Source organism: Bos javanicus, chromosome 25, assembly GCF_032452875.1.
Source record: "Bos javanicus breed banteng chromosome 25, ARS-OSU_banteng_1.0, whole genome shotgun sequence".
Lineage (NCBI taxonomy): Eukaryota > Metazoa > Chordata > Mammalia > Artiodactyla > Bovidae > Bos > Bos javanicus.
This window is the reverse complement of record NC_083892.1, coordinates 40,936,729-40,961,323: the sequence shown is the minus strand read 5'-3', so window position 1 is coordinate 40,961,323 and position 24,595 is coordinate 40,936,729. Positions and strand designations below refer to the sequence as shown.

Below are 24,595 nucleotides of genomic sequence, written 5' to 3'. Positions count from 1 at the left end.
TCTCCTCCTGGAAACTAGGCTCATGGAGGGTCAGAGTTGGACGGGCCTTAACCCCCTGCCTGTGCAGGTGGGGAAACTGAGGCACTGAGAAGCCTTGGTCTGAAATCACAGCTTGTTTATTTAATCCGTTCATTCATTCAACAAACATTAGGGGGCGCCTACTAATTGCTGGGCTCCAGGGAATGCAAAGTGCCAACTGGCCTTCTCCCACAGCGCCGACAAGTAAGGGGAGGTGGCATATCCCCTGAGTTTAACGCACACGTTAATGCTCCTGTCACGAGAACAACACAAACATCTTAAAGTGCATTTGGAGAGGACAGCCGTCTCTCTGGCCCCTCCTCCTCTGACACTGTCTGCATTTTTGCTTCATGGCCTCCACTTTCGCTGCCCAGGTCTTCTTTCCCAGAGCAGCCATCAGGCTGTTCAGAGAGGGTATTTTTGTTCTTGTTTCCGAAATGGAAACCAAGCATGTCAGAGTGGCCAGGGCGGTTTGCACGATAAAGGTAGCAGGTGTGACCAGGCTCCTGGAGGGGCCGAGCCCAGCTCAGGAGCCCAGCCTAGGTGGGCATCCCCCTCCTCTTGCAGGCACTGGCAAGACCCACACGATGCTAGGCATGGACACGGAGCCTGGGATCTACCTGCAGACACTCAGCAACCTCTTCCAGGCCATCGAGGAGACCCGTGACAGCACGGACTGCAGTGTGTCCATGTCTTATCTCGAGGTGAGCCGCCCACCTCCTCGGCTGTCCTGTCTGCGAAACGGACCCGATTGTGACTGTAAACCCCCGCGTGTTACCCCAAAATCCCCCTGGCCTGTGGGAAACCTCAGGGCATCTGAGACTTCTCTGGAGATGCAAAGCCCCGGGGATAGGTGAAAGCCCCGGCGCCTACTGCTGCCAGCGCTTCTGTCTCATCCTAGATTTATAACGAAGTGATCCGGGACCTCCTGAGCCCGTCCTCGGGCTTTCTGGACCTGCGAGAAGATTCTAGGGGCAGCATCCAGATTGCAGGCATCACAGAGGTCTCAACCTCCAACGCCCAGGAGGTGAGGGTCACGGGGCCCACAGAGGGACATGTGGCTCCTCCACGGCAGCCACGCTCACCAGTCACTCAGACTGGTGACACGCAGCTCCAAGGCGGCTTCTGAGCTAAGGGTGCAGCAAGCTTCTGTGCCATGTCCCTGCTCTGCTAATCTGTGCTCAGGGCTGACCTCACCAATGGATCTCGCACTCTTCCCTCCGCCTTCATATGCAGGCGGGGGATCCCTTTTCTACACCACTGCAGGCAGTCACAGCCAATCAAGTCTGAAATCCATTTGCCACCCTGATCCCAAGGGTTGCTCCCATAAAGAGAGTGAGCTGGAAAGACTTCTCCGGCCCTCTGTCTTTCTCTCTCCTCCAGTCTCTCTGTGCAGTCCTTGAGGTGGGTCTCCCACCTGTTCAGACCCTTCAGTGGCTCCTGCAAACAGCATACGCCTCATCCCCCAGCCTTCAGCCATGCTGGCTTAGGTCTGAGGCCACCCACCCTTAGCACAGTCCCGCATGTGGGACTCCAGGAGCGGGAGAGGGGCCTGCTCACCTATTCTTTAATCTCAGTGGCTGTCAGTCTTTCTCCACAATGCTCTGTGGTCCTAGCATGCCCGGCACACAGTGGGTACCCAGCAGAGGCTTACTAGCTTAATTTCCACAGCTACTTGTACACAAGTGAGTTTCAGTCCATCTGCCAGCTCCAGCAAATCCTACAACTGCCCGGAGCTCGGTATGGAAGAGGGCTCAGTGGGGAAGAGCTGGGTGATCCACTGGTGACGTCTGCCATGGGCAGCGGCGGCCGACGGAGGACGGGGTGATACACGTGTGAGCGATCTGATACGTGGCCTTTATGCTGGATTTGCTGACTCGGTTAACTAATCACTTCATGCCGCAAACCAGAAGTGGCCTCTGCTGGACGCGGTTCTGCCACCATCAGCAAACCAGCTGGGGAAGAGCCTCCCGAAGGAGCTCGAGGGGCACACGCACCCCTGCTTCTCTTGCTCTGCAGGGAGCCTGTGGTCGCCCAGGGGCCCCTGACCGCCTGCCCTCTCCTGACTGTCCTCAGATCATGCAGCTCCTCACCAAAGGCAACCGGCAGCGCACGCAGGAGCCCACGGCCACCAACAAGACGTCGTCCCGCTCGCACGCGGTGCTGCAGGTCATCGTGCGCCGGCGCGGCCGCGGCGCACACCCGGCGGAGGAGGTGCGCGTCGGCAGGCTCTTCATGGTGGACCTGGCGGGCTCGGAGCGGGCGTCCCAGGTTCGCGTCCTCTCCGTCCCCGCCAGGCAGCCTTTCCGTGCCGCGGCGTCTCCAGCACCCAGAACAGCGCCCGGCCCAGGGGAGGCGCCCGCCGAACGTGTGCCGAGCTAAGGCGTCCTCGGCAGGCGCTGGGGGCCAGGCCGCCTCGGAGCGCTTCCCGCGCGGCAGGGCCTGAGGGCACCAGAGACAAAGATGGGCGACAGCCCGGCCCGCCCTCAGGGAGCTCACGGCCCCTGGGGGCGGCCGAGAGGCAGATGTGTGAGCTGATAATGAAGCACCGGGAGGCCCGAGCTTTGAGATTCGGGGTCACACGGAGGCTGTGGAGCCCAGCGGAAGGGGGTCCTCAGGGCCGAGCCCGAAAGGCCACCCTGAGTTCGGTGGCTGAGAGGAAGCCCCTCAGGCGGAGAGAGCGGTGCCTGCGCGGGGGCTGTCGGGATGTCCGCCGGGGCCCCGCCCACTCGCAACCCGCCCACCGCACAGGCCACGCCTACTCCTCCCGCCCCCGAGCCCCGCCCACCCGCTGCGGTCCCTCCCAGCACCCGCGCCCCACCCGCCGCACCGCGGTACCTGTTGCGGGAGGTCAGGACTGTTCTAGCCTCTGCCCCAGGGCGGAGCGTTCTTTGAAGGCAGATCCTAGCCCAGCGCCAGTAACAGAGATGGCGCTTGACGGCGGCCAAGTCAAAACAACGGTAATGTTACCAACAAGGGACGTTTTATGTCTTTCCTGGTGGCTCAGTGGTAAAGAATCCGCCTACCAGTGCAGGAGACGCGGGTTCAAAATCCCTGGGTCGCGAAGATCCACTGGAGAAGAAAATGGCAGCCCACTCCAGTACGCTTGCCTGGGGAATCCCGTGGACGGAGAAGCCTGGCGGGCTACAGTCCATGGGGTTGCAAAACAGTCAGACACGACTCAGCAACTATACAACAACGCACTTAGCACTCATCACTGACATAATCCCCCAACGCCCAGAGGGCAGAAAATCTCATGCCCCGTTTACAAATGCAGGGCTGAGACCCGAGATGGTGTGACTTCACCTACACCAAGGAATTAGATGGATCTGGGCTTTGGGCCTGGAGGGGTCTGGCCCCAATCCTTGCCTTTCACTACTGATACTTGTGGTCCAGTTTGCGGGTGACCCAGGTAAGTTCGATCCCTGGGTTGGGAAGATCCCCTGGAGAAGGGAATGGCAACCCATTCCAGTATTCTTGCCTGGAAAATCCCATGGACTGAGGAGCCTGGTGGGTTACAGTCCATGGGGTCACAAAGAGTCAGGCACGACTGAGCGACTTCACTTCACTTTGCAGTCTGTGCTCTGAGTCCTCAGGGCTTATTGACCGTTACATTGCTTCACTCACTCATTCATTCATCTGCCCATCACCTGGCCCGGCCCTGGTGCCTGGGTTGCTGAAAGGAGCAGAGCCTGGCCAGCTGGCCCAGAGGCCAACAGAGTCAGTGTATTATGTTAATACAGTATGAACTTTGAGATCCAGTAAGGCCAACCAGTCAGAAGAGAGCTACCACTGAAAAAATAGTCTGTTACTCACAGTTCCCAAGAGGAGGGGACATGAGAAGACATGAGTGCCCCACAGGGAGGCACCAGGGTCGGCCAGGAGGCAGAGAGAACAAGGGGAAAACATGGACCAGAGTCTTTCTTGTGGTTTCGATGCAAACAGGCTGAACATGGGAGAGTAGTGGGCTCCGGAGCACAGGGATGTCCCTGGCTGGCTGGCACCTGCCCTGGGTGATGAGGGTGAGGACCACCTCCCCACCAGCGGCCTCTCTTCATGCAGACCCAGAACCAAGGCAAGAGGATGAAGGAGGGCGCCCACATCAACCGCTCCCTGCTGGCGCTGGGCAACTGCATCAACGCACTCAGTGAGAAGGGTGGCAGCCGGGCACAGTACGTGAACTTCCGGGACAGCAAACTGACGCGTCTGCTGAAGGTACGAAGGCATGGTTGCAGCATCTGACTGCATCTTTCAGGATTAACCTGGGCCAAAGGGCCCTTCCAGGAACCCCTGAGGGCAGGAAGGAGCCCCTGAGGGCAGGAAAACACTGTAGAAACCACCTCTGCTCTCTGCTTGACTCCCCTCCATCTCTGTGAGTGTAGTCTAGCCCACGCTTGCACACTCCCAGGGACATGGAGCTCACTACCTCACTGAGGCTGCCTGTCCCATAGCAGACAGTCTGACCATGAAAAACTTCCTCTTCATACCCAGCTGAATGCTGTCACCTCCATTCTGTAGAAAACAGGGTGGAAGTAGACAGATAGGCAAAGCAATAAATAAGTGGCCCTGAAGTGTGGCCTCTTGGCCACATCTGCTCGCATCTGAGGGAAAGTCAGATGGGATAGGCCTGCCCCAGGTCCTGTCTCATCCCGAGTGTCACCTCCCCGAGCACTGACTCTTGGTCCACCTCAGCTGCCCTTCTCACACTTTGGAGCAGGAACCCCAGATGGTCCAGCAGAGCTTGGTACAGGTGGGGGAGGGGTGGCACCACCAGGCAGGTGGGGGCCCTGGTTCCCGTTACCCCCAGCTGGCACCTTGCCTGAGCAGGACGCCCTGGGTGGGAACAGCCGGACCGTGATGATCGCCCACATCAGCCCAGCCAGCACACACTTCGAGGAGTCTCGGACCACCCTGCTGTATGCCTACCGGGCCAAGAACATCAAGACGAGGGTGAGCCGCTCGCCCCTGCTCCCCTTGCCCTCTCCCTCCCCCATCCCTCTCCCACCTGCTCACTGACTCTACCGCTCTCCCTCTGAGGCTCTGGAGCAGGCGCCCTTCCAGCTGTGTGAGCTTCGGTCCAGAACAGTACGGTAATAGTGGAACACATGATAGGTGTTATCTGATGATGATGATTATTATAATTGGTCAGCCAAGCTGTGATGAGCTCTTCCCAGTGCCCAGGTCTGGGCTGAGCGCCCTGATAAAACCATCATCGTCATCACCAGAGCTTCCGCTCCCACGCAAACCCCGAGCCCAGCAGAGGGGAGGCAGCTGTGCCCAGACAGATGTACCACTTCCTGTTGTGGCCGGCGCTCTATACGAGAGCTGTGGGGTGCTGCGAGGAAGAGTAACAGAGAAGGGCAGACTCAGAGGGGTCTTCCACCAAAGGGGACTGGGTCAGGCAGGGGAGCTGAGCTATGGGTGGTAAAGCGTGTCTGTGCAGACTGGGGGCCAGTGAGCACGTCTGCTTAAAGTTCAAGTGCGCGTGCCCCGCGACCAGCAATGTCACCGAAGAGAAACACAGACCCATGTGCTCAGGGGAGCTGTGCCACAGGAGAGCCTTAAAGGGCCCGGGAAGAGGTCGGGACAGCTACCTGTGTCCCCCAGCTCTGGCCCACTCTGCAGCTGCTGCAGAGCACAGGGTGGAGCCCAGGCAGATAGACAGCCTCTAAGACATGTCGCTGGACCAGAAAAGCAAGTTAAAGAATAGCAGCTACAGTCTGATGTAATTTATATAAATGCCCCAAAGCAGAACATACCCCCACACTCGCCATGTGTATCTCTCTAGACATGTGTGCATATATAGATATGACACCACGCAGCAAAGGGTCTAGAAGGGGCACACGAAAACGGCAGCAGTGGCTGCCCACCGAGAGGGCAGAGAGGTTTCGAAAACCTCTTGTTGGACTGTATATTTGTTAAACTATGGCAACATGTACATAACATAAAATCCACCACTTTAACCATTTTAAACAGCACAGTTTGGTGGCATTAGGTACATCAGTTTGTGTGTACACCCATCACCACCGTCGTCTCCAGAACTCATTTCATCTCCCCAAACTGAAGCCCTGTTCCCATTAAATAGTAACCCCCTCCCCCCTCCCCCAACCCGTGACCCCCGCCCTCCCCCTTTCTGTCTCTGTGAACCCAGCTTCTCCGGGGACCTCGCACTTGGGTCCCACAGTGTTTTCCTTCTGGGTCTGGCTGATTTCATTTTTCGTCATGTCCTCAGGGTCCACCCATGTGGTAGCAGGTGTCGGAGCCTTCCCTTTTAAGCCTCCAGCCTTCCCCTTTAAGGCTGAGAGGGCTGATTTGAGTTTTCCTTATGAAACGTGCTTGTGTGTTCCCATAGCATGAAAGGAGTCTCTCCCAGGGCAGCCGCAGGCCCTGACCTTGGTCCCGTCCGGCCACCAGGTCAAGCGTAACCTGCTGAGCGTGTCCTACCACATCGCGCAGTACACGGACGTCATCTCCGACCTGCGCGGGCAGATCCAGTGCCTCAAGGCCAAGGTGGAGAGGCAGGAGAGGGAGAGGAGGGGCGAGCCTGGCGGCCGGGATGCTCAAGGTAGGGTGGGCATACCTGCACCTCCGCCATGGGGCTGCCCTGGACCCACGGCCTCCTCCTGCCTGGCGCGGGGTCCTTGCTGAGCGTCACACCCCTTAAACAAATGCTTCATTCACTGGCACTCGGCACACCCACTGTGTGGGGAAGCCTCCTCCTCTTGTCTTGCTCTGGAACGTTTCTGCCCCAAAGTGGAACCCACACGCACCGGGCAGTTGCTGTCCAGGCCTCCCTTCTCCCCAAACCGGTTTGATCTCGGAGGCCTCCTTTTGGAGGAGAGCATACCATAGTTTTACTCTAAAATTCATCAGTAAGTTTAAAAAAATACCTGTAATGAAGTTAAGTAGACGGGTGTGTACACACACACTTCTGGCTTATTAAGATAACTTTTGCCATAGTAAATAGAGGACTTTTCAAAATCAATAAGAGCAATAACGAAGGGCTTCCCAGGTGGTGTAGTGGTAAAGAATCTGCCTGCCAACGCAGGAGATGCAAGAGCCTCAGGTTTGATCCCTGGGTCGGGAAGATCTGGAGTAGGAAATGGCAACCCACTCCAGTATCTTGCCTGGAAAATTCCACTGGATGGAGGAGCTTGGCAGGTTACAGTCCATGAAGTCGTAAAGAGTTGGACATAACTGAGCACACACACACGCAAGAAAGAACAAACAGCCCAATTGACAAATATAGGTGAGGAAATGAATAGGCAATTGAGAGAGTTTCTAGTGGCTGTAAACATACGGAAAAATTCTCAATTGCATTAGGAAACAGAGACACAAATTGGAACTGTTTTCACTTATTGGACTGTCTAACATTAAAATGTCAAGTAGTATTAAATGGATAATAAAGGGCAGGAATGTCCATACTAGAGTCTGCTTGTCCTGCCCCTTCTGATGGGCACTTTGGGGCTCTCTAGTCACATAACCCCCTTGCCAACATGGGTGCCTTTTTCTCTTTGGTGCATTTGGGACTCGAGTTTCTGTTGGAGCAAGACAGTGAAGGAAGATTTCAAAGAAGAGGGCCTGTTGTTGACAAGACTGAGTCCCATGCAGCCAGCCGAGGGCTTCAGGGACTGGTGGCAGTGGTCAATTGGTCGTTGTAGAGAATCTATAAAACCAGGTGATGACTGGGAGACTTGGGCTTGTCTGGGGTCAGGGGTCGACAGGGAGACATGCTGTAAAATAGTTCTCATCCTGCTGGTCTGTTAGTCACTGGGACTCGGCTTGGTGGTCTGAGGAGGTGGGCAGCATCATGGAGAGGGTTGGGGGTCTCATGGTGAGGGCATGAGGGGCTTCCACTGGGTCCTGCTCTGGCGAGCCCAGAGCAGCAGCGGGGTGCTGGTGTCCACAGCTCTACCAGGATCCTTCCTTTACAAGCGTCTCCTAGGATTCTGTGTGCTGTTTTGATGACTGCAATGATTTGGTCATCTGTTCAGTTCAGTCGCTCAGTCGTGCCTGACTCTTTGTGACCGCATGAACTGCAGCACGCCAGGCTTCTCTGTCCATCACCAACTCCTGGAGTCCACCCAAACCCATGTCCATCAAGTCGATGATGCCATCCAACCATCTCATCCTCTGTTGTCCCCTTCTCCTCCTGCCCTCAATCTTTCCCAGCATCAGGGTGTTTTCAAATGAGTCAGCTCTTCGCATCAGGTGGCCAAGGTATTGGAGTTTCAGCTTCAACATCAGTCCTTCCAATGAGCACCCACAACTGATCTCCTTTAGGATGGACTGGTTGGATCTCCTTGCAGTCCAAGGGACTCTCATGAGTCTTCTCCAACACCACAGTTCAAAAGCATCAATTCTTTGGCGCTCAGCTGAGTGCATCACAATTTATTTCACCAATTCCAGATTGCTTGACGTTCGAGGAAAAGCTACCCCCTGACCACTGCCCTCAAGGTGAGGGGAACTGACCATATATGACCAGGGTAGAGCTAACTGCTGGAACAGGCAGAGAAAACCATGGATTAATCACTGCACAACTGCTCAGTAGGAACTGACCATGGGAAACAGAAATAGTTTTGTTCTGTGGAACTCACATTCCAGCAGGAAAGGCAGGTGTTGAACATACCGCAAAATTATGGCTGCACAGGAGACTGCCAAGGAGAAGGTAGGGTGTTGTCAGAGCAAGTGGCAGACAGACCCAGACTAAGAGACTGGGAGCATTTCCCTGAGAAAGAGAGGCCAGAGCCGAGATGGACAACCTAGCCCCACTCCTGGATTCCTGAGACTCAAATCCATGCAACCCAAGCCCAAAACAGGCCAATGGAGAGTCTAAATCATCTAAGTTATCCACCCAAGTATCCATTCATCCATCCATTCCTCCATTCATCATCCACACATCCACCCATCCATCCATTCATCACCATCCATCCATTCATCCATCATCCACCATTTATCCATCCACCCATCCATCTATCCATCCATCATCCATCCATCATCCACCCATCCACCCATCCATCCATTCATCCATCATCTACCCATTTATCCATCCACCCATCCATCCACTCATCATCCACCCATCCATCTATCCATCCATCTGTCATCCATCCATCATCCACCCATCCATCCATCCACCCATCATCTACCCATCCACCCACCCATTCATCCATCCATCTATCCAAGCATTCAGCCATCCATTCACCAGCCCATCCACCCATCCATCCTCCCTGCTTCATCCACCCTCCATACTCACTGTGTTTAAAGCCCCTCCTTGGGCCAGATCCTACGCTGCTGGGCAAGCATGGCTTTGACCCTGGCCTGGGTGGTGTTGCTCCCGGTGCAGCTGGCTCTCTTTCTGCCCCAGCCACCATCCCTGCCTCCGATGCAGAGGAGGACAGCCGCATGCAGATGAACAGGATCCGGGCACAGCTCATCGGGGCCTTCCAGGAGCAGCTGGAGATGTGGCGCAGCCTGGTGGAGCTGGAGAACACCAGCATCGAGCTGCACATGGACACGTCCCGCCACCTGCTGACCATCGCCGAGTGAGCCAGCCCCAGGGGAACTTCCGCCAGTGGGAACCTTCCTTCCTTCATCTCCCTCCCTGTGCCTAAGCTGGGCCAGTGGGAGAGCCTCCCAGGCCCCTTTGGCTTCCTTCTGCAGGCCCAGTCCCAACAGGTTAGGGTCAACCCCATTCTACAGCGAGGATGCTGAGGTCAGACGGAATGTGGAGGCTGTGTCCCCTTGCTGGGGTCTTTCTACTGTTCCAGTCTCACTTGCGGTTCATACCTATTATAAGTGACTGGCTGTGTGGAATGGGACTGGCCGTGCAGTTTTTCATCCAGACCACGGTCACTGGAGGGCGAGGAGGTGCTGTTAGGCATTCCACCGGGGCGATGGTGTCAGCGGGACTGCCCTGGACAGCCTGGACGCGTGTCCACCCGCTGACGGGCCGTGGCGCCGTGCCCCGCGCCCGCCTCTCCTCCAGCCCTCCCCATTTCTCCTCCTCGTCCTCTCTGCCTGTGTAGTTTCTTGGTCAGGCACACAGCAGGGCGCCTGCATTGCACGGAGCCCTCTCTCTGTCCCTGCCCTCGCCCGCTCCGCGTCCTCCGTTTCTACTCTGTCCTCCTTGTAGTTCGGGTTCTGTTTCTGGTGCCCGTGTGCACCGTTGGCGGTGTCGCCTGAGCCGGCTCATCCCAGTCCGTCCTCACAGAGCCCTGGGCGTGCTGTAGTCTCCAAGGTTTACAGCTGAGGAGCTGGGGCAGGGGGCCCACGGTCACCATGACAGCCCTGGGGTTGGAGGCATGCTGGGCTGGCTGCTGAGCTCTGCACTTGGCAGTCCTGCCACGAGTGTTGACTGCTGCTTTACTTCCTCCCAACGTTTCTCATGACTTCTTGTTTTCCATATGTGTAGAAGGCATCAGATAGCAGACCCAATTCTGCCCCACTTCACGCCCATGCCTGCCAGCTGGGACTCGCAGGGACTCCAGGGCCAGATGCCAGGGCCCCCAGCTCGGGCGTGGCCTGCACTCTGAGCCCTGACCCCTCTGGTATGGCTGCAGCTGGGAGCGGGAGAAGACCCATCACCTGGCGCACAGGGCTGGGACACCCGAGAGGGACGAGGAGGCGCTGGAGGCCGGCCCGGAAGGGGGCGAGGGCGAGCCCGCAGAGCCGCACGAGGTGGCCCTGGCCAGGGAGGAGGTCAACATGCTCCTGGCCGAGCAGCGGAAAACCGCGGCCCTCAAGGTGCGGGAGGGACGGTGCGTCCACGCGCTCAGCCCTGTGCTGAGAGTCGCTAACGCTCTTTGATCGTAGCTGATACACCACGCCCTCCTACAATAGTCGTTAAGAGTAGGGCTGATCATGGCCATTCTACAGGTGGGGAAACTGAGGCTCGGAGATGAGCAGGATTGTCCCCCAGCCCCAGCGAGCAGGACCCGACCTGAGTCTGATGCCATGGTCCATGCCCTTTCGATTTAGAGTTGTGGCTACGCTGGGGGTCACGAGGGCTATGGAAATGAGGCCCAAGTGGCAGTGCGATGCCTCCCGAGCCCTCTGCCTGCCCGTCTGTGGCGCTGTCCGTTGGCGTCCCCTCAGGCTCCGCCGAGGCTGGTCTCGGGCCCATGGCTCAGGGACAAGCCGTGCGGCCAGAGGAAACCCAGACTCCAGGCTCCTCTTCGGAGAGAGAACTTCTCACATTCCTCTTTTCTGAGAAGAGCCGGCTATTTATATGAGCTATTTATATAATAACTGGTTATCTAATAGTCTCACTTCAGAAAAATGACGGAGCTGGCGCCTGATGGAGACTTTGGGGAAAATGCCAGTGAAGCTGGCTACTATTTCAGCCCATTAGTTAAATGTTAGCAGGTGTATTTTCAGGCAAGAGGAGAAGGCATCTGATGATGTCATGTTGCTAAAAGCAGGCAGCATTTATTTCACTTAAAAGCTATTTGCCAAAGCAAGAACCTCTTAATATTATTGCATCTGCCTGTTGCAATTTGGAGATTACATGATCTCACTGCAAAAGTCCTCTAACATTTAAAAATAAGGAAAACGCCTTCTTCTTAAACAGATAACGTGCCTCGGCGGGGAACACGGCCTTCGAGAGCCAAGTACAGACACTGAGCGGTGACATGTGCATGTGGGCTACTGATGAATTAATTAATTGATCGATCAGTCAATAACAAATCAACATTTTACGTGTCCAGCTCAGTGCCAGGCCCTGACGCCATAAAGATGAACAAGATACTAAGACTTAAGCTGTCAGTCTGCTGGGAAGAGACACAAGAGCGTACAGTTTAGTACGGTAGCAGGATAGTAGATGTAGGAGCAGGGTGCTAGGGAGCTGGCGGAGGGGCTGTTCGTCTGGGGGCGTGGGTCTGGACAGAAGAGAGGAAGATCTTGCTAGGGGAGCTGAGCCAGCTTCTCCCCAAGTGGTCCCTTCTCGGGCCCAGAGGATGAAGACTCAGAAGGCTGGTGCAGGGCCTCCTGGGCCGCAGTAGGGGCTGGTGTCCCACCTGCTCCTAGGGACCGTGAGTTTGAGGGTGGGACGCAGGAAGCTTCGGCCTGAGTGTTACTATCCGGGAGACTGGATGGTGCTATGAGGTGTGGTGATGGCTTCAGGTGTCAGCGTGGCCAGGCTGTCATACCCAGGGATCTGATTGAATAAATGCTCATATCTGTGCTGCTGTGAGGTATTCGGGCTTCCCTGGTGGCTCAGATGGTAAAGAACCCACCTGAAATGCAGGAGACCCAGGTTTGATCCCTGGGTTGGGAGGATCCCTAGTGAAGGGAATGGCTACCCACTCTAGTATTTGTGCCTGGAGAACCACATGGATGGAGGAGCCTGGCAGGCTGTACTGTAACCTGGTAGGTTTATACTGTAACAGGGTCGAAAAGGAGTCGGACACGACTGAGTGAAGGTATCTGGTAGGTGAATTGAACGTCTGCAGTTAGTTGACTGTAAATAAAGATTACCTGGGGATAGAGTGGCTGGGCCTCATGCAGTCCGCTGAAAGGCCTTACCAGCAAAACACAGGATTCTAGAGAAGAGAAGATTCTGCCTCAAAACCACACCACTGGCTCCCAACTGAGTTTCCAGCCAGTTGGGCTGCCTGAAGGGTTTTGGACACGCCAGTCCCAGTTTTTTAAAATAAATCTCTGTGGGAACTTCCCTGGCGGCCCAGTGGCTGAGATTCCAGGCTTCCATTGCAGGGGCATGGATTCAATCCTTGGTCGGAAAACTAAAATCCCATATGCTTTACAGCTCGGCCAAAAAAACCGTTTCTGTGTGAGTCTATGTATATATATATAGATATATGTGCTGTGTGCTGAGTTGAGTCTATGTGTATATATATATATATGTGCTGTGTGCTGAGTTGCTTCAGTTCAGTCGCTCAGTTGTGTCCAACTCTTTGTGATCCCATGGACTGCAGCACGCCAGACCTCCCTGTCCATCACCAACTCCTGGAATTTACCCAAACTCATGTCCATTGAGTCGGTGATGCCATCCAACCGTCTCATCTAAGTTGCTTCAGTCGTGTCCAGCTTTGTGACCCTGTAGATTGTAGCCCGCCAGCCTCTGTCCATGCGATTCTCCAGGCAAGGATAATGGAGTGGGTTGCCATGCCCCTCTATGTAAGTGTGTGTGTGTGTGTGTGTGTATACATATACATACAAACATGTACATAAATCTGTATATGTGTATTTATATACACACAAACATATATATACACAAACGTGTATAAATATTGTTCTGTTTCTCTGGAGCCCTGACTCACCCACAGAGTAAGGTCAAGGGTCTCGGGCAGACCTCACAGTACCCCTACCCGCCCCCCTCTGCTGTCTTTCTGCAAGAGGGCTGCAGTGCCCAGGGCTGCAGTGGGTGAGCCGGGCCTCCCATCTCTCTGCTCCTTCTCAAGTCCAACTTTGGCCCAGGAGAACCAGGACCTCAGTTTCAGATAAGAAGTCTGTGATACAGAGGCTGTAAAGGCACCCCTTCAGAGCTTCTCTGTGACGACCAGGGCCAGCTTACGACAGCGTCACAGCGTGAAAGGAGGCAGCCCTGGTGTCCCTCAGCAGACACTGGTGAAGGCTAAGCCCTGGGTCTGTTCTAAAGTGCCAGGCAAGGGACTTCCCGGGTGGTCTAGTGGCTAAGACTCCACACTCCCAACGCAGAGGGCTGGGGTTCAATCCCTGGTCAGGGAACTAGATCTTGCATGTGGCAACCAAGACCCGGCTCATCCAGATTCATAAATCAATAAAAATAACTATTTTTTAAAATGCCGTGCATTAATAGAACACTCAAGAACGTTCAAGATGAGGCCAACAGATCAGGAGACAACTGCCTTGGAAAGATCATTTGTTACTCACAGTTCCGGAGAGGAGGGGGCACGCGATGCCAGGCAGGGCCGCACGAGGAGACCCCAGGGCGGCTGGAGGCAGAGGGAGGGCGGGTCAGTGTGGACCAGAGACCTCACTGAGGTTTCTGTGGGAGGAGTGGACAAGGCGGGGTGGGCAGCTGAGGACTGGCTGGTCTGGATCATTCCCACAGGCTCCGGGACACAGGGCCCGTCCTGGGTTATCTGGTACTGATAGCTTATGGTGAACGATGTCGAATTTGTGATCTCCAAAGATTTAGCTTTGGGACCAGGGACCAAGCTTGATCACTCAAGAGCTTTGCAGAGTTTTATCAAAGTAAGAAAAGGGACAGGGAAAGCTTCTGACATAGACATCAGAGGGGGACTGAGAGTGCCCCCTCTCTAGTGTTAGCAAGGGAGTTAAATACTTTTTTAAATTGGTTATTACAATTAATCAAAAGAATGTCTCAAGTTTGTGAAAATTTTACCACATCTACTCCCACAATTTACATTTTAGGATAACAGGATTAGAATTGAACAATAGAAAGATCCTACCAGACCCACTCCCATAATATACATTCTAAAGTATCAGGATTAGTCAGAAGGTTTTCAGGAAGAAGAAACTGTCCTCAAGCAGGATACATTGTTGTTATATAATCCCTAGTTCAGAGTTTAAACTGAGTTGTTTGTTGTGTAATCATCAGTTCGAGGCTTAAAGAAAAAAAACGTTTTATGTGACTAAAATGTAGAATTTGTAAAAATTTGTCCTTTCCTCCTCCTTGAGAGCCCCAGACCCCTTTCTTCTCCTCCTCGGGGACCCCGGACTTCTTATCAACCTCCCTGGGAATTGACTCTCTCAGTACCTGTCCTGGGTGATGAGGGCAGGTGGACAGTGGCCCAAATAGTGGAACCCTGTGGAGGAGAGGGAAGGCTGAGGGCTCTGGGTTGGCTGGTTTGCATATGAAAGATGTGCCTGAGGGCAAGTTGTTTGCTGTCGGTAGGACTTGGCTGTTCTGGGGGAGCTGTCCCTGCACGGTCAGCAGGGTCCCCAGATGTGACAGCATCAGAACAGGAAATGAAGGACACGGTTAATGCGGGGCACGTCCTCACAGTCAATCCCGCATGTCTCTGTGAGCGAGATTGCAAACCAGAGTCTGTAAGGACGAGCGGACTTAGCAGCACAGACCCCAGGCATCTGCCCTGAACCCTTGGTCTCTCTGCCAGGTGGGCCTGGAGCAGCGTCTGGCCAATGCCAAGAAGAAGGCCTCGCAGATGGAGGAGCTGCTGCCCACGCAGGTCATCAGCGAGGACCATCGGGAGGTGCTGCGGCTGCTGTGCCGGGCGCACGAGCTGGAGTTGGAGAACACGGGGCTGCAGGCCAACAGCCTGTGCAGGAGGAACCTGCTGTGCCAGAAGGACTTCGTGATCCAGCGCTGCCAGCAGCACCGACGCCTGTGCGAGCAGATCATCCGGGAGCAGCAGCAGCTGATCCAGGGTGAGGCCCCGCCCCGCCGCCCCCTCCTTGGGCCCCCATCTCTGTCAGGGTTACTTTCCGGAAAAGCAACTAACTCCCTGGTGGTTCAATCCCTGGGTCCTGGGTCGGGAAGATCCCCTGGAGAAGGGAATGGCAACCCACACCAGTATTCTTGCCTGGAGAATCCCATGGACACAGGAGCCTGGCAGGCTACAGTCCCTGGGGTCGCACAGTGTCAGACACGACTGAGCGACTAACACTTTTCTGGAAAGTGTGGGCAGTGCACGTGGTCCCCAGAAAGTCACATCCCGCACGGCAGGCCAGGCCGGGAGGCACCAGTCTCCAGCCCTGTCCTCGCCCACTGCTCCCTGTTCTCAGTCCTTCTGGGTGTACACCCAGGAGTGGTTCTTTGGTTGCTGTTGTTGTTACTTATTTGCTTCTGACTGCTGGGTCCTTGTTGCCACGAGGGCTTTTCTCTAGTTGCAGTGAACAGGCTTCTCACTGCGGTGGCTTCTCTCGTTTCAGAGCCCAGGTGGGCTCTAGGGCACGTGGACTTGAGTGCTTGTGGCGCACAGGCTTAGTTGTTCCACGGCACGTGGGATCTTCCCAGATCAGGGATCAAACCCACGTTTCCAGCACTGGCAGGCCGATTCTTTACCACTGAGCCACCAGAGAAGCCCTAGGGATGTTCTTTAATGTTTTTTTTTTTTTTGGCCTCACTGCGCTAGACCACCAGGGAACTCTCGCTCTTTAACTTTTAAATTGAAGTTTATTTATCCTTTAGAATTGGTAATGATGTGATTTTATGATTGAAAGGCAACACATGAACATAACAGAAAACTTTTAAAACAGGAACGCAAAGAAGGTGACCTACAGAAACACCACTCTCTAGAAAAATCTTTTTATCAGATTGGCGCATTGCCTTCAAACTTCCAAAAAAGATACTGTCTTTCTAACAAGTGATGAATGTTTCGCCCCATCTCTGCTTCCCCGACTCCCGCAGACAGCGGCCTGGAGGTGCCGGAGGCCCTGGAGCAGCTGTACCGTCTGTACTCCCAGGAGCTGGGCGGGGGCACGCTGAACCGCCTGCTGCTGCTGCACGCCGTGATGGCCAGCTCCCTGCGCGTGAGTAGGCTTCGGGTTCAGGCTGTGCTTGACGCCGTTCCCTCCTGCCTGGCCTGTGCGCTAGCCCTGGTGGGGCACTGGCCCCAGTAGAGGGAAGAGGAAACTCGGAAACCCCACGAACCAGGCTGCCTAGACCACGAACCAGGCTGCCTAGAACCAGAGGCACCTGGGGCTGCATGGGGCCGTGCCACCCGCCAGGATCCAGGCAGGTTTCAAACAAGGCGTCCCTGGGTGCGGGGTCGGGGGCCTGTGTGTGGCTCCCATGGCAGGTCTGTCCCCTGGGCTGTTGTAAGGATCCCTCATGGGATCCTATGCTAAGTGTCAGGGTCCCCAAGAGCACCCCCCCTCCAGGCTGAGTTCACTGAAAGGACTCGCAGGACTCAGAAAGTCCATGGTACCACCTAGACTCGACAAACACTGATTCCCCATCCTCCCCAGTCACTGGCACCCACGTGACTTCTGTCTCCGTGACCCTGACTCCCCGGGGACCTCACAGAAGTGGAGTCGCCCAGTGTCTGTCCTTCGGTGTCTGCTTATTTCACTGAGCATCCGCGCTCTGGCAGGTGTCAGAGTTCCCTTCCGTGTTCAGGCTGAACCACCGTCCAGTGTGCGGACAGAGCACACTGTGCTTCCATCACCATCGACGGGCACTCGGGTTGCTGCACCTTTTGGTTATTGTGAATCGGCTGCTCTCAAAGTGGGTGCACACGCATCTGCTTGAGTCCTGCTTTCAGTTCTTTTGGGGACGCCCCCGGGAGTGGGATTGCTGGATCCTACGTATGGTGATTCTGTCTGACTTTCTGAGGCCCTGCCAGCTGTCGAGAGTGCTGGTAGCAAGCATCTCCTTTGTGCACCGATTTGCTCAGAGTCAAGGCTGTGCCCCGTGTTTCCTGGGCTCTGGCCCTTTCTGTCTGTGATGGGAGGCACAGTGGAGGAGCCCGTGATTCCTTCCAGAGGTGGTGGCTCCTCAGGCTGTGCTTGACGACGCAGCCCGCTCCTATCTGTGGTCCCTGCCGCCTCACCTCGCCCTCTGTCTGGTTCCAGGATGGCTCTGTTCTGAACATCTCTCCCCCACCAGAGGAGCCCAGCCAAGACCAGCTGGACGACAGGGAGGACCTCCCGTGGGGGGCCCAGTTTGAGCTGCCCCCCATGCTGCTGGATCCGGACAGGTGACAGGGTCCCCATCCCCGGGCCACGGGCATCACCTGGTTCCCAGGCTAAGGTGGAGCCCAGATGGGGAGCCAGAGGCTGGCAGGTGGATATCCAGCAGAGCTGCTGACGTGTGACCCTGGGCGCATCTTGTGAAGCAAGGCTAATGTCCAGTCCTTGCAGAGTTGTTTAAGGAGGATAAGTGTGGGTACTCACCACATGGAGCGATTGTGAAGTTGGGCTCTTTGATGCTAGAAAGACAGCTTCACTTCACACGTGGTTTCTTTTCACCATCAGCCACCTACTCCCAACCTCAGCACTTCTCTCCTCTTTTCTGGTTTTCATTCTTTTCCTCCGATGTTTCCAACACACCCAAACTTAGACCTGTAGGCTGCACACGGCACACTCACCACCTGGAGTCAGTAGCTAGTATCCCCACGTGTGTGCCGCCACCTCAGCTTGGGCTGCAATAACGACACCACAGACCAGGTGCCTACACAACAGACACTACCTTCTCCCAGCCCCGGAGGCGGATGGAGGACTCGGGGCCCCGGCCCCGGCCCTGCCCACACCTCTGCGTTTTGTCCACAGTGATGGTTACAAGTCATCGAGAGCCACGCCGTCGAAAAAGCTGGGCAGGCGAGACTCCCTCCTCCCCCCCTCCTCGCTCCACATCCTGCTGAGCCGGCTGCCGGCTCACGAGGTTGGTGTGTGCGGTGCTGAGGGGCCCGCGGCTCTGGTGAGGCTCCCCCTCCCGACAGGGTGCTCGGGGCCGTCAGAGCTGGCCGAGGGCGAGCGCAAGAGAAGCTTCGGAATGCAGGTTGTCCTGAAGCAGCTGTCACAACAGTGCTGACCATGTTTGAGCCCAGCGAATCCCAGGGACGGGGGAGCCTGGTGGGCTTGCGTCTATGGGGTCGCACAGAGTCGGACACGACTGAAGCGACTTAGCAGCAGTAGCAGCAGCAGTCTCACCACATTAGGGTCTGGGGCGTCTGGGCCAAAGCACTACAGATGAGGAGGCTTAATGCTCAGACGCTCATTCTCTCCCACTTCTGGGGCTGGAAGTCTAAGGTCAGGTGTCCCAGGACTGCGCTGCCTCCACAGGCTCCTAGGGAGGGTCCCTCCAGCCTCATCCGGCTCCTGGGGACCCCGGGCTCCTGGGTGGCCTCCCCCACGTCTGCCTCTGTCTTTACAGCCTCCTCCCTCTGTGGCTCTGTGTCTCCTTTCTTGTAAAGACACCCCTCTGGGGATCCAAGACCCACACTCAATCCAGAGGTGACACTTGGGGGTCCAAGGTGGACCTGGACTTGGGGTCACCATTGCCCAACCCACTACAGACACTCCCCCAGCCATGCAGGGGCAGGAGTGGGTGTCACCCTCACTTTATAAACAGGAAATGAGGCCCAGAGAAGCCAGGTGACCACTCCGTGACCCCTGTCGCTGGGTCTGCTCCGGGGCCCAACCTGGGGCCGCTGACGGTCCGCTGCTGCAATGTTCCCCGCAGAAGCCGAGCTCCCAGAGCATGAAGACCCTGGTCTCCAAGCTGTGCTCCCTGGCCGGCCAAGAACCAGGCACCCCCACCCCGAGGACAGCAGCAGAGGCTGGGCTGAGCGCCCAGGCCCTCAAGGAGATGGCCGCAGGCACCAAGAGCATCGCCCTCATCGCAGCCACCCGTCGCTCCAGGGCACAGGACCCCGAGGGCAGCAGTGGCCGCTCCTCCCTCCACCCTCCAGAGGAGGTGGCTCCAGACCCCAAGGACCCCAAGCCCAGCATCACCCCAGAGACGAGCCTGGCCGATAGGAAGTGGCTGCAAGCCAGCCCGGGCAGGGCCCGCTCTGCAGAGAGGAAGGCCAGGGGGAAGCCGTCGCCCCCTGTTACCAGGAGAGTCCAGCCGGTAGGTGGACAGGGGCTTGGGGGTGCTGGTCCCAGGGGTTCACCCAGAGGAGCGGAGGGGGACGGCCAGGACTGACCTCAACAAAATCATGGTGGGTGCGGGAGTGCCCAGCACACAGGGGAGAGAGAAGAGAACCAGACCCCCCCGCCCCCCCAGTCACTGTGACCCAGTCCCTTCCTCCTGATCTGAAGCCACTTGTGGGCATGTCGCGTGTGGTCATCATCGTCCCAGGGAAACACAGTTTTGTGATCTGGGTCTTTTCCCTACCATTATTTCATGAATTTTCATGTGCCTACCTAGCATTTGTACTTTATAAAAGACACATTACTTGATTCTTGTGGATTCCCTGGTGGCTTAGACGGTAAGGAATCCACCTGCAATGCAGGAGACCTGGGTTGGTTCCCTGGGTCGGGAAGATTCTTTGGAGAAGGAAATGGCTACCCACTCCAGTATTCCGACCTGGAGAATTCCATGGACAGAGGAGCCTGGTGGGCTGTCCGTGGGGTTGTAAAGAATCAGACACGACTGAGCGACTAACTTACTTGATTCTAAACCACGTCAGATAAATAACGGTTGGTGAAAGGTGAGTTGCTAGGCACTAACAACCGTGAGCTGTGTCTTTCCTCCCCAAGTCTGACAACCAGCCCTCTGTCATATCTGCAGAGGGATGGCCAGACACACATGATCCCATTTGTGGCCACTTTGTGGGTTTCTGCTCCCCGTTAAATGGCCACACAGGCTGTCTTCTTCTTTTTTTTTTTTTTCGGCCATGCCGCTACTCCTGGGGGCATTGCTGGTGGCCAGGGGGCTGCCAGAGCTCCACTGTGCCCCTGCTGGTGAGACCCTGAGTCCTGCTGGACACACAGTGGGCATTTGCTAATTCAAATGGAAATGGCTCTGGTGACTCCTCAGTGGAACAAAAGTGGGACAGTAGCAAGGAGCAGAAGACGGGTGTGGTGGTCAGGGTTATCCTGAGAAATAGGATGAAAAGCATGTGTGTGTGTATGTTCACCCCCCTCCCACCATACAAACACACATGCCAGCTAGCAGAGCCAAAGTTTCTGTTCAAGTCTAAAGGCAGGAAAACGCTAATGTCCCAGCTTAAGGTTGTCAGCAGAGGGCATCTCTCTGACTCACGGGAGAGTCAGCCCCTTTGTTCTATGCAGGCTGTCAACTGATTGGATGAAGCCCACCCCATTAGAGAGCCATCTGCTTTACTTGGTTGGTGGGTTTAAATGGTAACCATCACAATGGTTTAGATGAAAACCCCTTCCATGGGGGCATGTGGTCGAGAAGGAAAAAGCCCGGGGACAAAAACTCAGGACCACATCAATCACTCATTCATCCTTCTTGGTGGTTGAAAGTGAATGTTAGCAGTGAGTCTGCCTGTTGTGTTCACTAAGATACCCACATAGCTGGCTCACGGTAGGTGTTTCATCAGTGCGTGATTACAGCTCAAAGTGACCTTGACATTTCATTCCTTCTCTACCTGCTCCCCATACTTGGTGATGCTTCCCCTACAGGCAACAGAAAAACTTCAGCCACCCTCCACGGATCATATAGCTGAGAGCCAGCCGCCCCCTGCACTCCCTCAGCTGTCAAAGTCTCCAGGAAAGAGCTTTCTCCCTGCTGTCCCTTCAGCCTCTAAGATGAAACCCAGCCTCAGTTTTCATGCAGGTATGCGATCGAAAAAGGAAAATAGCAAGTTGGGTTTGTTCTGCATCTCTGCCCCTCCTCTCAAACGTTTGGAAGGTGTGACAGTCTGGGCTGTTATCAGTTGTCTGCTCCTCGGTGTGAGTGAGTTTCAGGTTTTCTTAGGCAGCAGGCCAGCCACAGTCACTGGCTCTTTGAAAAGATGTATTTGGGGGTGTGCTCAGTTTTGCTGCTGGCCTGCCTGACGTCCCAAGAGTTTGAGGCAATGATTCAATTTGTGCGCATGTGGCTGATTACCTTTACTCAGTCTGCACCCCGGGCCCCCGTGGGTTCTCTCGGTGCCGGTTTGAGTCCCACCTTCTGCGGTGGTTGTTACTACAAAAATAATAAGTACTCATCATGAAAACTTTGGAATACAGATAACATCCTAAATAAAGGAGAAACCACTTGTAAACCCCACCACCCAGGAATGGTCTCTGTAAGATGCCGTCCACATGGGGTGCACAGGGTCATGAACACATGTCCCCTATTATGGAATGTTGGGATTGTGTCCAGTTTATCACAGTTGAGGGAACAGATTGGGAGATGACAAGCCCTCCTCAGAGGGGCCACCAACTGTTACTGACCTGCCATCAGAGGAGCACGGAAGTTGAGGTCGAGGGTTTAGAAAAGAACACGGCAGTCAGATCCGACAGAACCACAACTTGTCATCAATGGCCTGGATTCTGTCTTTAAGAAATTTTTCATTTAATCTTCCTAGTAATTTGCTTTTGTTATATTTGCAAAATTCTCAGTCCCATATAGACTGAGAAGCAGACAAGCAAGCTCATCCTCGCCATGGATGATTGGGAGCACCGGCCTGTATCGCTACGTAACAAGAGCTCACATTTAATGAGCACATCCCATGTGCTAGGCACTGTATGGAGTCAACCTATTTGTCCTCACCATAATTTCACGAGGAGAGGAACAGTTATCCCCATGACACTGATGAGTAAACCGAGGCACAGAGAGGTGGCAGAGGTACTGGGGTTCCAATCTGGTGGCTCGTTTACAGTTAGGGCCTCAGTCTGGTGGGTCCTGCATATGCACCTTGGTGGACATCACGTCTGGGGGTGCGGAGATGAGCCACGGCCCAGGCGCATCTGAGGGAGGAAGGAGCAGCTAAGTCCTACAGGCCGGTGGATGCCAGGGAGGAGGAGGTGTGTCGCTCCATTTATCATCCTCAATAGCCCTGCATACAAATGGGCGCCCGTTTCACAGAACGATAAGCATTGAGCTGAGAGGAGGGACCTCCAGGTCCCACGCTCACCTGTAGGGGCTACCCACCCACTCGGACTCCCACCCTGGGTCAAGCGTGAGGCAGGTCTTTCCTAACCAATCTAAAACGCTTCTGAAAAGATGTCCAATTCCTCTATGTGAGGAACTCTTTCCACCCTGACTAAGAGCAACTGAATTAACATCTAGAGCAGCTTAGAATTTTGATTACTGAAGCAGAAATTGCAGATGGGCAATTCTTGGGCCAACTCCAGCCCAGAGCTGGGAGGAGCCTGGCTGAGCAGCAAGCACATTGTGAGATAATGTGAAAAATCAGATTGCATGTAAAATGCAGAAGTTGGGCTATCCTTACAAGAGGAAGATCTGGAGTCAAGGGCCCCCTCCTCGCGCCTTCAGCAAGGGTGGCCACAATGTGTGTCCCCAGCCAGGGGACTGCAGATTGAGCTTGTGTTTCTTGTTCATGGGTCTGCAGGCTCCGTGAGCACAGGGAGGACAGTTGGTCTCAATCACTGATGTGTGCCCAATAATTACAACAGGTTCTCAATAAATAGCAGCAAAATGGACAGATGAGTGAACGACTGAGTGGGGGTAACCGTGAACAGAGACCTGGGGAGGTGGGCACCGGACTCGACCCTAGGAGAGACCCCTTATCTCCCCACCACACCTTCTTTGCTTCTTTCCTGTTTGATGATGACATCTGATTAAACTGCTCAGTGAACCCAGAGAATCCTCTCACAGCCAAGTCAAGGTCAGCTAAGAGCAAGGAGGGAACAGGAAGAGGAAGGCAGAGTGTGGTTGAGAAGAATAGGGAGGAGCCACAAGCCAGAGGGGAAAATTCCAGAAAGTCTTGTGCTCAGGAGCTCATGGAAAACACAACCCCTCACAGAGCTGTGGGAGAAAAACATGAGGTAACTTCAGTGAACAGCCAGCACATAGTGAGTCTGAATACAGTGCATCTGCTGCTGCTGCTAAGTCGCGTCAGTCATGTCCGACTCTGTGCGACCCCATAGACTGAAGCCCACCAGGCTCCCCTGTCCCTGGGATTCTCCAGGCAAGAACACTGGAGTGGGTTGCCATTTCCTTCTCCAATGCATAAAAGTGAAAGGGAAGTCGCTCAGTCGTGTCCGACCCTCAGCGACCCCATGGACTGCAGCCTACCAGGCTCCTCCATCCATGGGATTTTCCAGGCAAGAGTACTGGAGTGGGGTGCCATTGCCTTCTCCATACAGTGCATCAGACGCTCCTTATTTAGTTTATTCCCAGGATTCACTGGGTGGCCGCTGAAAATAATAATATTCTCTCCTCTCGGGCTTACCGTTTAGATGAAAACACACTGCACATGCCGGAGGTCAGCTTCAGCTTTCCCAGCGCCACCTGGCAGGGCAGCCCAGGCCCGAGCAGGGCGCCCCTCCTGCCCCGGGACATCCGAGGTCAGTGCCTACCTCTCCCCGACACACATGCTCTTGTCTGTCAGGGCGTGAGTACCTCAGACATGACCACTCGTCACACACCCTGTCGCTGGTGGGGCTGTGACATCACTGCGCCTGAACTTCAGGTCTGACCTAAGCGGTCAACACACAGCACTGAGCTGTGAGGGCGGGGACACGAGGACGTTTATACCGAGGACATGAGCACTCACCTCATCCCCTCGCCTGAGGAGGAGACCAGAGCGCACGTGTACCTCAGACGTAAGCGATACCACAGGCACCTTCCCCTGAGGTGTGGCATCGCAGCTGACCCTCACACGTGACCACCCACCACATGTCCCCTCACCTGAAGAGGGTGTGACAGCACGCACGTGTCCCTCAGGTGTGACCGCTCACCACATGTTCCCTCACCTGAAGAGCATGACAGCATGCACATGTCCCTCATGTGACCACTCACCACACCCCCTCGTCTGAGGAGGCTGTACCTCAGCTTCTTCACCCGAGGAGGCTGTGGGAGTGGGCCGTGTCCCTCAGATGTGATCGGTCTCCATGTCTACCTCAGTCATGGCCCATACTATACGCCCCCTGACCAGTGGAGCGGTGGCATCGGTACATGAGCACCTCCAACATGACAGTTCCCTGACACCCCCTCACCTGAACTGGTGTGACAGCATGCACTTGTCCCTCACGTGACTGATAACGCACACACCTTCAACACAGGAGG

At 55.3% G+C, this 24,595-nt stretch overlaps 1 protein-coding gene across 1 annotated transcript; it reads left to right on the top strand.

Annotated features, from left to right (window-relative positions):
* The first annotated feature begins 16 nt into the window (after positions 1 to 16).
* Positions 17 to 24,254, top strand: LOC133238314 (kinesin-like protein KIF19). The gene is made up of 16 exons (XM_061401243.1): positions 17 to 722; positions 920 to 1,045; positions 2,095 to 2,289; positions 4,081 to 4,233; positions 4,846 to 4,968; positions 6,433 to 6,583; positions 9,383 to 9,563; positions 9,679 to 9,693; positions 10,578 to 10,775; positions 15,059 to 15,369; positions 16,352 to 16,473; positions 17,518 to 17,642; positions 18,214 to 18,325; positions 19,127 to 19,516; positions 21,040 to 21,193; positions 23,767 to 24,254. The coding sequence occupies exons 1-16, from the start codon at positions 369 to 371 to the stop codon at positions 24,003 to 24,005; spliced, it is 2,949 nt and encodes a 982-aa protein (XP_061257227.1). The 5' UTR covers positions 17 to 368; the 3' UTR covers positions 24,006 to 24,254.
* Positions 24,255 to 24,595: the final 341 nt, after the last annotated feature.

Excerpts from the sequence above, each read along its gene's own strand:
- LOC133238314 (XM_061401243.1), top strand. The coding sequence starts at position 369 with ATGGCCTCCACTTTCGCTGCCCAGGTCTTCTTTCCCAGAGCAGCCATC. Across the intron at positions 2,290-4,080 it reads GCTCGGAGCGGGCGTCCCAG|ACCCAGAACCAAGGCAAGAG; the intron begins GTTCGCGTCCTC and ends CTCTTCATGCAG. Across the intron at positions 21,194-23,766 it reads CAGCCTCAGTTTTCATGCAG|ATGAAAACACACTGCACATG; the intron begins GTATGCGATCGA and ends CTTACCGTTTAG.